This window comes from Corvus hawaiiensis, chromosome 9 (genome assembly GCF_020740725.1).
Source record: "Corvus hawaiiensis isolate bCorHaw1 chromosome 9, bCorHaw1.pri.cur, whole genome shotgun sequence".
Lineage (NCBI taxonomy): Eukaryota > Metazoa > Chordata > Aves > Passeriformes > Corvidae > Corvus > Corvus hawaiiensis.
In genome coordinates, this window is record NC_063221.1 from 25723042 (window position 1) to 25736219 (window position 13178).

Below are 13178 nucleotides of genomic sequence, written 5' to 3' on the forward strand. Positions count from 1 at the left end.
CACTGGGAATGGAACTCTCTGGTCACTGAGCAGCTTAGAAAAGGAACAAGAGAAGAGGAAGGGCATGAACATGAACCTTCATTGCTGTCCAACAGCTGCTTTTCTGCACTGCTCTCTCCTGCTCTGTGCCCACTTAACCCACCCTTAGAGAGCTGTCTTTGTGTCCAGGATGGGCTCTCTGAGCCTCTCTCAAGCACGGCTAAGTGGCAGCACTCTTCTCCAGCAGCTTCTGCAGGCAGCACAGAGCTCCCTCATACCCTGCTAGAAATTCATGGGCCTGCTGGCTTGTCACTCCAGAGAGCATCCAGCATTTTCAGCAAGGCCTTTAATTCATTAGCTCACAGAGGAAAATATTCTAACCTTCCTGCCCTCCCCAGCTGAGCCATTGGCGTTTTCCTACCTCGCTGCATCACCTTCAGGAAAATAATTACTGAGCATGCTGATAACAGCAGATATTATCTTTGTGAACTGGGTGTTTGCTTGAGATCACAGGGTCTCCCTGCCATGAGCACTGCAGGACACAGTGGGGTTACTGCTTGAAACCTGACCCTCCCTTACAGGCTGTGGGAAACTCTGTGGTCACTGGGCCCACTCCCAGAGGAACTGGGAGGATGCTGGAGGAAGCTCAGTCAGTGGGCAGGGGCTGAAGGGGGGTCCATCACTGGAACAGGTTTCCCAGAAAAGCTGTGGATTCCCCATCCCTGGAAGTGTTCAAGGCCAGGCTGGGTGGGGCTTGGAGCAACCAAGTGGAAGGCGTCTCTGCCCATGGCAGGGGGCATGGAACTAGATATCTTTGAAGTCCCTTCCAACCCAAACCAGTCTGTGATTCTGTGATATGTTGATCTACAGGCAGCCCTTCACCCATGGGCTTCTATAGACAAGACCAGGTGGAATTTAACCACAGGTCCAGCCAGCCAGTTGGATTCACCTGAAGGCACATAATCACATCATACACAGAATACAGATACAGTTCTTTCTCTTGACCCTTGAAATAAGCTGCATAAGCATTTGGGGTAGCAGAGGGTGCCCCACCTCCAGCTTTAGTCTTGTTCTGTAACCAGAGCTGTTGCATCAGTTGTTGCCTCTTAGTCCATATGATCCTGATTCCATTCCCACTGAACTGCCTACATTGCCTATGCTGTAGGATGGCTGCTCTCTGACAGCCTGACTGTATGGACAAAGCTCTTGTGAGGTACCTGGATTTGGGTACCAGCCCTATTTCTGACCCTCAGGTCCATCTCTCCCTTTTTGTGCCTCAATTTCCTTCTCCAAAACATGTTGATTCCAACATAAACATTTCCTTCCTTACAGTCAGATGTGCTCTGGAATGGTTGCAGGTTGTTGCTATTTCTGGGCCTGTCATTCTAACACATTTTGGCTGCACTAATTCCCTCCAACAGAAACTGTTCTGCCTGTCCTAGTCTGGGACAAAGCAGGCAATTACTTGTCCCTTACACGTTTATTAACTCTGCAGCTTTCTTTCAATGACTATGTGGAATCCAGTAATTTTTTAATATATTTTCATAAACTGTGGGCACAACATGTCCTGTTTCCACTAATAACCGTGCCATATAATTAGTCCTGATTACACAGATATTTAGTATCATTTTACATATTCCAGTCCTTTCCTAGTGCCACTGCCTAGCCAAGACATATTTAAAGCCACAACCATCTCCCTTCTGTTTCCCAGCAGTTTTCAAGATTTCCTTGTGGAGAGGATTGCAGTTAACATGGCAGCTTCAAAGAACAATTTCATTTCACTGGTGTACATTATATATATATATATATATAGGCTGTGATCAAATGTCAGGTGACAAAGCCTAGGATACAAATAGAAGGCATCTATCTACTTACAGGGAAAAGCCAGTATTTGAAATCCATCAGGAAATTAACAACATGAATCTTTAGAAATGTATTCCTTAAACATCTGTTGGCTTAGGGCTGAACATTGACCGTATTTAGGATTTTGCTGTGAGGTAGCACCCCCCAAACGAAAGATCCCTCACCACATTAGACTCTGGTAGGGGAACAAGAAAAATTTGCTCTGTGCAACACTCTGCTCTGTGATTAGAGGTGTGTGTCTTTCCCTGCTGGCGTGGCTGTCTCTATAGAGATGGACATGGATATTGGATGAGATTAAAATGCTTCAGTTACCACTGTCAGTGGTTCTTTAATTTAAAATGAAGAAAGCAAACAAACATTCCTTTTGATGAGGTAACTGAATGATGCTATGAAAAAGCACTTTGCTGTCAGGTGGTAATTAGGTTCAGTAATAGTTGTGGGTTTTTAGCCTTGGAGGCTGTGGCCCCTGGGAGTCTGAGAGAAATGATACATTCAATTTCTGGAGGAGAGGAAGATGCTGAATGCTTTTCTCTGCTAACCCTGCAGGTCTCTGCAGATAAAAGCATTCGGAACTGCAGTGCTGACAATCCTCCTTGAGCCAGCCTAAACTGTGGTGTCAAGATCACAAACAGAGAAGGGAGATGGGCTCAAAGCAGGCCTAACACAGGCAGCCTGGCTCTGACCACATATATAAGGAACTGCCAGAATGGCTGCAGTGAGAGGATTTTTAAAGGCTGCAGAAGGAACTCCAGCAATTGCTCTCTGGTCTGGCCTGATATTTGTAACATCCATCTTACACATCACTAGAAAATCTTCAGTAGGAAAGTGATCCTTTGCAGACAAGGAACCATTCCCACAGCTACTCTTTCAAGGGAAGAAAAAAGCGGGTAGAAGGAAGGAGTGAATCTCAAGGCTCAGCTGCCTCCCTTGCCAATTCAGAATTGCCTTTTCCATTGCAAAATATAAATTATATTCAGTTGTGTTGTTAAGGGTTGAAACCCAAATGAAATATCCCAGTTGCTCCAAATGCATTTAATTGAAAATTTTCAGTTTGGAGGCATTATTGCTGTTTCCTCAGAACAGAGGCAAATTCAGAATATGATGTTTCCCATGAAACAGGTGCTCTGGTTCCTGCTCTGCTTCCATCTCCATGTTGTTACACAGCTTTTCCAGCTCAAGGGATGCTGGTTCTCCATAAACAGTTCAGTGGTATCTCCCCTGCTCTTCACACAAGCTAAGGGACACTGAAAGGACGCAGTTGGCCAACACCAGAGAAGGGCCAGCAGTGCTGCAGGGGGCAAGCTTGGGCATTTCATGCCTTTGTGCATTGCTCACCATGCCTGACTTCACGTCCCACTTCCTTTTGGACTAACTCCCACTGAGCTGGGTGTAAAACTGGAGTAAGGACTCAGAGCAAGAGGGGACCCCCAGGTAAAGTGTCCCAGCTGGGCTGGCAGAAGGAACCTGCCACTGGCTGCCAGCACTGCAGCAGCTCCACGGGGAGGTGGAGAACTCTGCCTTCAGCACAGGCTTGCCAGTAATTTCCTGAAGCACTGAAAAAGTTTTCACTTCCAGAATTAAAACTTTATGAAATAAAAGTGGGTCTGATTCACTCTCAGGAGATAAATGAAGGGTAAGTCCATTAAAGATACTGGTGTGAGATTGGTGTACAGCAGACAGAATTCAGGAAAGATATCGATATCTCCAAAATCCTCTGAATATTTTTTCAGACATAAACCAGGTATCTTTCCTGATCATAAATGCTTTATTTCCAAATGGAATTTCAATAAAATAAGCACAGTTAGACTAGCACGCTTATTATAAAGCCGTAATGCAGTAGCACTGAAGTTTAGTCATGAAAGGTATTAAAAAAGCAGCCCAGCTAAAGCAAGAGAAATTGCTTTCTGACCTACCAAGTTTTAGGAGTCGGTGCTAGTGGTCCCTCCACCAAGGAGTTCAGCCTGTAGTAATCCAAGAATGTCCTGGCCACATTTCTTCCAAGCTTCGTATCTGTGAGTTTTTCATTAAGGAGCATTTTAAAAAATAATTAATAATAATAATAATAATAATAATAATAGTAGTATAAAAGCAGAGTCTAAAGGTAAATTATTGCTATTTAATGCAAGAGCAAGTTTTACATCAACCATCCCACAGAGCTCAGGCTTCAGGCAAAATGACTTACGCAGGCAGATAAGGTGGGGGTCATCTTGTTTGCTTCTTGTTTTCACAGGCAGATGCGGCATAAAAACACAGACAGGAGGAAACAATCTCCCTTTCCCTGCACGCCTGGCTGCAGATCCCTGTGGTTCTCATGAAATAATACACTAGACAAAATTTCCAATTTCCACATTCAGGGAAAACAATTACCTCAAATGCTTGGATACAGGCAGTATTTCTGTATCCAGGAAACAAGGTCAGCTATATCAGGGTGTGAACCTGCCATGGAGCAGGGTACTGGAGGTTGGGATTAAAGCTGTAGCCCTCCACACCTTTAGCTCTGACCCCACAGTGTCATGGGGAATACACTGTTCTTTCCCTGTGTTGTATTCAGGACCTGAAATGGTGATTTTAGCACAGAACTGGAAGGACAGAAGGTTACCTTAACGAGTTCAGCAGTAACTCTGGTGTGTCTTCTCACTAGCCACGATTTCTCCTTCAGCTCACCCCTAAACCCAGCATTAGGCAGGTGCTGCACATCAAAGCTGCCACAGAGACCTCACGGGCACAGGAACCTGACCTTGCTGAAGACCCAGTTGCTAACAAAGAAGTTGAAAAACCTGTGGATTGCATTGAAAAAAAATATCCCAGACAACATGTCCATGGGGTGAGTCTGCTGCTCTTGTGAAAAGTCAGCATTAAGTCTGCCTGTTACAGGGGCAGCATCTCCTTATCACCCACAGGGTGATGTCCAGCTGGGAGATAGCCAGTGGATGCCATTTTCCACAGCTGTGCTGTGGGGGCTGAGGACTCCTTTGTTTGCCTGCTTTGAACTGATGCCTACCCAGGCTGCAATAACCACCTGGTTCTCCAGGGCACTGCCCCAGATGGTCGTGGTGAGGAGCATTTCAGCAGGGCTGCTGCAACAGCTGAGCTGGGTACAGAACCTGGAGAGTCTAAAGAGACCTTTGCATCCAACGCCCAGCAGTCCAGGAAGATAAACCATTGCTGGGTTGTTTTGTGTGCATGTGGGCATGTTCTACTTTATCAATAGTTATCTGCTGATGTGTCCATTAGAGGAAAATTCCAGAAGTGCAGTGTCCCAGGGGCTTCCAGCAGCGCCGGTGAAGACACTGGCTTCTAAATGAAGCTTTTATTACCCGCCCACTTACATTAGACACATCAAAACAAGTGAGCATGAGACATCAGGTTCAGGCATCACTGTGAGATCTTTTTATCATTTATTTATTTATTTATAAGGAAGGTCGAACCAACGTCACAGTCTTTACTCCTGCAAAAATCCAGCCACCAGCTCTCCTAGTGCTGCAGTCAGGTCTAGTGGCTGAGGATGACTCCTGACACTGCTTTTCTCTCCAATGATCTTGTCCTGCTTTCCCAGTTCCCACCGCTGTGCCTGGGGATGGTTACATGGATCTGTCCCTTCTATCCTGACACGCTCATTGCGACCCTAACACCACATGTGCTGCGAGCATCTCTGTTCTGCTGGCCAGCAGCACGGCAGAGCCAGAGCAGCTGGTGCTCCCGGCTGTTGTCTGCCTGGACAGGGAGAGGCGGCTGTGTGGATCAGCACCAGCTGTTCCCTGGCTGTGGCACTGCCCAGCGAGCTCCCCTGTCAGCCTGCCAGCACTGCCGGGCCAGACCTGCCCTGCGTGCGGGGAAGCTCACAAAGTTGGAGACAGCCTAAAGTTTAGCAATTCGAGGGAGGGCAGTGTTGCTCTGAAAGTGCTTTGTGATTGTTCCTGGAATTTGGGGATGGCTGGGGGTAGTTTGGTTGCTGCGGATGTGGACTCAAAGTGTGGCGAAGGTTAAGAGTTCAGAGTAGTCTGAGGAAGCGAGGAAGAAGGGAAGAGGGCTGTCAGACACTTAAGGGATTGAGAAGACTAACATGGCTTGATCTTGTAGTTTCTTTCATTTACTCGTCACTTTAAAGACATAAACTGGTAATTGGACTCAGTAAAGTCTCTAGGACATTTTGTCAGTGGCAATCTCAGAAAGCTCCTCTGCCAGAAGTGGCCCTGCTGCCCTTTTCTTTGTCTCTCTGCATTGCCTTTGTTTGCACGGTGGGAAGCACCTGACCTGCAGACAGGGGGAGGAAGCCCTTAGATGAGAGTGGGTGCAGCCAAGGAAGTGGCTCCTTGAGCTCCTGCCTTACAAGTCTGCCTTAACTCTGACCTGCAGGAATCCAGTTCCACTGCTGAGCTCAGGTCTTAGGAACAGCTTTCTGAAGCTAAGGACAGCTAACCAGTGGAATAACCTGCCTTAGCATGTCTGGAAATCTCCAGACCAGAGGTCTTCAAGAACATGTTAAGCCCACAGCAGACATGATTGGTTTAGGTGTAATTCATACTGTGTGAAGTTTGGGTACGGAAACATAAAAGGGCCTCTCAGGCCACTTCACCCCATTTTCCTACAGTTCTGAACATATTTTCCAGTGCACACAGAGACCTGTTTGCTAAGATTGCCAAGAAAGGTAAGGCTATTTTGCAGAACACAGACACACAGATAGATGGAGAGCATGAAGAAATCAGAAATGCAGTGCCACATGCATCCACTGAAAAGTCACAAAATGGGAATAACTTGCAGTCAGCATTGATGAGAAGAGACTCAAACCAGCATGGGATAAAAAATGTGCATGTTCTAGTACAAGTCTCTGCAGCCATCCTGCCCCCTCTGCTCTGCCTGTCACTTCCGCAAAGGATGAGCGGTTTCTGTCATGGAAATCAGGCACCTGATACATAAAACCAGGAGCAGCAGCATTGGTCTCTCCCTGTGATTGTCCAGCCTGGGCAAGAGCTGGCATGACTCCCTCAGCAAGTGCCGGCAGCACGTGTGTGCAGAACCGGTAGAGGAAAACAAATTAAAGCAGTAACATTTATCTCTGGTGCACGGAAGGCTCAAACTCCACTTTGGCTAGCAGTGTATCCTGAGCATGTAAATAACAGCTACTGCAACCAGAACCCACTTCTGCTGGCTGGTTTGGTTGGTTGGTTGATTTTTAACCAGCTTCCTTTCTGCAGTCACACATGCTGTGTGCCCACAGGAGCTCCCTTCCTAGCTTGAACTGCACTTGACAGAAGGCCATTTCCCAGCTATTCCCATCATGGGAGCTCAGCTCATATGAGACACTCAAAATCTATTTGGGAGGGTCATGATGGAAACAGCTGGATGTACCTTCACCTTCACTAGGGTCTGCAGCTCCCTCTCATCTCCCTTCCTCCTCCACAGACTCATTCCTCCATGCTCTATATTTCTACCTGGAAGTGGAAACCAGTGTCCCTCCTGCAAACACCCTTCTCACAGCATTCACTCTGTGAACGGCATCAGCAGATTTGGGGAGATTTCAGGACAGTCTGTTTATGCATAACTCTGCCAAATTTCACAGATGTTAGGAGGTTCAAGAATCGAGCTGGGCTCTCTGCAAAATCCCGCACGTTTATGATCCCTACCATGCCCCACAGCCCAAAGCTTCCAGCCCTGGTAAGAAAGGAAGACAGAGGAGTGGGGACTCTCATAATCCATTACTAGTTTTCAGCTGACACGATTCATTGAGCCTATTGTGAACAGTCTGCTTAAGCTCAAGCTTCTGGAAGCGCAGACAGAGCCTTGTTCTGTCTGTGCATGGAGGCAATAAAAATCTCAATTTGGAAACCAGTTAGCAGTACAAGTCATTAGGGGAGGTACTAAATGTTGCTGCTTTAATAGCTCACTGATCCTTTAATAATGTCACTGCTGCAGAGCATGGTGGCACCATTCGCTTGCTTTTGTTTTGCTTTTTGAAATTCAGGGTCATTCCACTTTCAAGTGAGTGGATTATCTCTCTTTCCTCCTTCTGCCAGATACTGCAAACTGCTTTAAATAATTAGAAAAAAGAATGGCTCCTTCAAATTCACCATCTCATTTTCATAAGGTCCAGTGTCATTGCTTTGGAACAGGAAGAGAAGCTGTGATGGTGGTAAGGATTTGACAAGGGCAAAACAGTTAGCAGCCCCCACTCATCTTTGATAAGTCCTGTGGGGTCTCTGCCAAGCAGATTGGATCTCTGGTTTTATGTCTCATCTAGAGGACGGCACCTCCATCAATTTGAAACACGGCACTGGGTTATTAGCTTATGGAATTCATCCAAGTTTAGTCCTAAGTAGGATTTGAAATGTGACCATTCAATCCAGAGGCACCACTGGCCAGACCCACGCAAGCCTTTTGTTTCAGACAAACAGCTTTAAGTTATCCTAAAGACAGACATAGAGGAAGGAAAAAAATGGAAAGGGAGAAAGAGGGTAAGGAAAATGAGAACAAAGAGAAGGATGAATCTTTTTAATAGCTCAAATTAAAACCAGAAGAAGCTCTTTGTTTGACAGAACTGAATTTTACAGCAAATCTCAGTCCACCGCAACAAGGATCCTGTTATTTATGAAAAGAGGGTTATTTTGTTTGGGAGAGTCCCAGATGACTGTGGTCAGCGAGCATACTGTCAGCTTCATACAATCTCAAGAGAAATATGGATGAGGTTTTCTCGTCTGTTTAGAACAGCTTCCATCAATGGCTCAAACCCCTTCCTGACTCGAACAAGAGCTCTAATGGAAAATGGCATTACAGGGCTTTAAACCACCATGTTATATCATGCCAAGCCTGATCAGAGCTAGTCCTCTATTTGAGCAGAGCTGTTTTTACCAGTTACTTATTTTGTTTCACAGCGCTGACACTGCTCTCTAATAAACAGATGCTGCCCCAATCTCAGCTCATGGGGGGCCCACTCCAAGCAAAGTGTGACTGGGGCAAAATAGAGACTTGGTGGTGAAGGAGGGTGGGCAAAGGGGCTATTCCAAGGCTTTTCACCAGCATTTAACATGATGCAAAGTCTGGGGGCTAATGATGTGCCCTTCCCTGGGACTCACTCCAGGGAAAAAAGGTTCCCAATGCCTAGCATAGCTGGTTACATATTTCAAAATCATTATCAAAGGAGGAAGCTTCTAAGATGGGTGTGTGGGGAGGAGATCGGGCTCCTGTGTAAGAACGAGGCTCAATGTGGGAATTACTGGGGACACCCTTTCATGGTACCTGGCAGGTCAAACTCGAGAAATGCAGCCAGACCATCCAGCCTTAAAATCTATAAATGCCCTGAACTGCCAGCCTGGAAATAGCAAAGGGACTTTCCCTAAGGAGAGCATTTTCATTCCCAACAGCCTGAGCTCCTGGTCCCGGATAGGACAGACACTTTTGGAAGCAAAAGGTAACAGCAATGACGAGCCTTCATTTTTATTCCTCTTGTGCGTTATCAGGGAAGGAACCAGGCGGAAAGATCTCTGACCGACTATTTCAGGCTTTCAGGCCCTTTTCCTGAAATGCTTGATTGTTGTGGAAGAAATTACAAAGATTGGAGTTGTGCGCTCTTCTCCCTGAGTAATCAGAGGCCTGTAATTTTCTCTCCTGCTCTGAAAGAGGAGATTGGAGAACAGGGATCTTGGAGAGCACTGTTTTATCTCTGCCGGAGGGACTGTGCTCAAGGACCACACTGTGTTTCCCATGAACTCATTTCAATATCAGCTTTTGCTTTTGTCCTCATGAGCTGAACTGAAACAGGCAGATCCCACCTAACACTGGGACACGGGGAACAGACAAGAAGGTGGAGGTGCTGCACAGGAGCCAGTGGCTGGACGGAGCCAAGGTGCTGCATCGAGGGGCAGCAGAGGCTGGAGGGGAGCAGAGTGTGGGGGAGCACCGGTGTGCCCCAACTCTCTGCCACCTGTGAGACTGGGCACCTGTGAAGGAGGTGCCCAGCTGAACACGTTCTGCTGCTGATGGAAACCTGCCCATGGCACTGAGCTGCAGAGTGGCTGCCACACGTGTGGCCATGGAAAGGGAGCACCTGACTCAACACAAGATTCAAGACACACAGAGGGGTACAGGAAATTCAGGGTGCCCCAAGCAAGCTTGGTAAGGACTGAGATGTCTCAGACACCACCAAAGTAACGCTGGGAACGCCACAGGGCCACAGCCCATTTTACCTCTGGATCCATGTGCCTTTCCCAGAGCTATGAGCTTGATTTTACAGGGACACCTCTGACTGCTGCTCCATCAGCCTAATGCCATCCTCACATTGCTCCATGCAGGTGACATTTTGTCCATCTTATGGTCCCTCTGCACCAGTGGGAGATGGAAATGGGCCTTCCTGTAAATGGTAATCTGGCCTAAGATATAAGATAACCAAAGAAAATGGTTTATTAAATATCTCGGTGTTGCTGACTCCTGATGAGATTTTCTGAGGGACAGAGGTCACAGCCAAGCTCACAGCTGAAAAAGAAAAAAACCCTGAAAGAATGAATTTCAGCACCAGTATATTTTACTTCATAAAAATATTGCATCAGCATCACTCTGTGAATTGGTATACTGTTAAAATGATTAATTTAAAACCTGATTGTAACAGCTTCTATCAAACTGTCCCACAATTAATTTGGGCCTGAATTTACTGGTCTCACATTAATGTCTGATGGATCTTTAATAAGAGTAGCAGGAAAACATAGGACGAGTCTCTTGTGATTTTAACGCTTCTGATCCCTGCTATTGTTTAATTCTGGTTACTTGCTAGCTCTGGGAAGGAGCCCTTGTGGATTAGCTGACCTCAGCTCTTTGCACAGTCAATGAAAATTACAGAGCTGATTCTCTCTGATGTACTGAAAAGGGATGAGGACAGGGGAAGAAATTTCCAAGTGAAAATCCAGCATTCACAACCTTCTATCACTGATGAATGTCCTCAAATGCACAAGTGAGAAATAGCATGAAAAATAAAGCCTTAACAGTTGTTTTCAGCTTGGTTGGAAATGCAAGAACAGTACAATACTTTCCAATTGTAATTAAACCCCCCCAAATCCACTAGAAAATCATAAGATGAACTCTTTGGGGATCCTCTTAGTCCCTCCCATCTCAGCTCAGAAACATGATGATCCCTGTTGTTCCAGGTCTGGAAGTTCCCATTAGACATTCCACCCACGGCTTTGGGCATAACATTTACTACCACCCAAACAAAATCAGTTTCAAGATAAATGGTAGAAAGAGTGTTTCGACACACCAAAGTGTGGATAAACCATTTCTCATCTCTAAATTGCTGGAAGCTCGTGAGTTGTATAAATCACAACCAGGCATCAGTAATCTGTTGTGTGCTGCATTTTCCCTCTTCAGCTGCAGCTTCCATTGTCAGACAGGGCATAGTCAATAGCTTTGACAAGGGCAATCCTAAAAGGAAGAAATTAAGAAATGAGATTGACTAAGAAATATGAGGAACTGAGAAACACGAGGATTGTGTTCCCTTGTGGCAGAAGCCTGCCTGTCGCTGGGTTGAAAGTTTTTGAGTAAAGAGAATTGAAGAATGCTGGCAGTGATTGCAGGATTCACTGGGATTTTAGGGGACCTTCCTTCCCTGGCTGGGATACCACAGGTTCCTCTGTGTCCAAGTGGAACTATTTGCACTTGGGAGCACGGGCATCTGCTCTCCAGTGTCTGAGTAGACCCAGATGACCTCCTGAAACCTACCTGAGGTCACCCAGCAGGAAAAGGACTCAGTCCAGTGGCTGTTAGATGGTCTCAGTCAAGATGCCTCTTAAGAACTTGCTCAAAGACACACTGGATTTATCCTGCATTCAGTCAGTCTTTGTTAAGACGAGGCACCGTATGCATTTGTAGTGGGCCAAATGCAGGGAAGGGACCACTTATCCTCAGGAATTGGCTTAGCTCCTCTCTCAATCTGTCCTGGGAGGAAAAAGGACCATGGCCTCAGAGGCTGTGTCTTTAAAAACACTTGCAGTCTCCAAGTAATAGTCATGCTTCAGTGTGTTCAGCATTTCAGCTGAGCTCAGTACAAAGTGCAGTGATTTAAAGCTGGGAGATCAGGCAGGATTCAGCAAATTCAGAATTATTTATTTCTTTAGAGCAGAAAGTCTGGCTACAGATTATTTACTGCAAATGGGTCTGTTTGGGGGAAGGGAGGAAGGCACTAGGGTAGAGAAGGGGTGAATTGATTAATAGAAGTTTTTTCAATTAAAACAAGCAGTTTTTAAAAAAGATTTAATGCTTTATTGAAAACTGTGAAATAATTTAAGAGTCTGGAGCTCTGCTAAGTGCAGATCATAGAGATGAGGGTAGAGGGAGAAGAAAATAAAATTTTATTCTGTGGGTGAAGGGAAGGAAGAAGAAAAAAAGGGGGAGGGGGAAGAAAAAATATCATTATCTTTGTTTCTTTGTCTACATTAATGTATTTCTCTCCCTGAGTTATCTCCAGTATCTGCAAGTATTGATTCAGAATAAGGCACTGCTGGGCAGGCTGCAGGCAGCCCAGAGCTCTGCTGGGAATGCAGGGTTTCCAGGGCTGCCAGAGCACAAAGAAGATCCAGGGGTTGGCTTTGCAATGGGAACTCTGCCTGCCCAAACCAGAGACAGGGCACCTGCTCCCTCTGCAAGGGCCGAGCTGGGCTGGGGTGGCACAGGAGGTCCAGAGCAAGGGATGGGTCACTGCTGAAGGGCTCTTTGGGTGCTTTGCTTGGGAGTGAGTGGCATTAAAGGATGAGAGGACAACCAGAGCTAAATGAAGTAATTTTGGAAGGAAGGGGCATCAGCCCATGAATGCCAAGACCTCATTTCTGCTTGCTCAGACTGAAGGGCCCATCCCACACTTGGGCTATCTGCACTAGGGGGGCTTCCTCCCCGTAGCAGGGACACACATGAGCCGGGCCAGAGCTCTCCCCACATCAGCTGGACACACCTCACCACAGGTGGTCACTCCAGAGAGGTGGTGCTGGAAGGTAAGGAGAGGATTAGAGCTATTACTGGTAGGTAGAGAAGCTAATGCTATTTTTGTCTCTGTAGGGAAGAAGTAAAATATTACTACAATCTCCACCACCCCCAAATTAATTGCCTCTTTGCTAATATAATTCTCATTCCCAGATAAATTTAGCTTTTTCTAAACCCTTTGATTTTTCCTTTGTGTTTTACACTCAAGCTGGAATGCAGTGATAAGGCACTATGCATAAATATATATATATTTAATCTACACACACACAAATATAGTTATATATAGTCCCTGCCACAAATAACTCCTCTGACTGCTGTCACAAAGCCCTTGCTAAAACAGCTTCTCACTCAAGCTGGGTTGTCTTCCTGCATCATGTCCC

General features: G+C 46.1%; 1 protein-coding gene across 2 annotated transcripts in view; it reads right to left on the reverse strand.

The window, feature by feature from the left end:
* The window catches only part of LOC125330262 (BEN domain-containing protein 5), an 888500-nt gene that overhangs the window by 10297 nt on the left and 865025 nt on the right, over positions 1-13178 (reverse strand). For both annotated transcript variants that reach the window (XM_048313226.1, XM_048313225.1), the window contains exon 12: positions 3756-3852. In XM_048313226.1, the coding sequence (XP_048169183.1) occupies positions 3756-3852 (97 nt within the window). The remainder of the gene's footprint in view (positions 1-3755; positions 3853-13178) is intronic.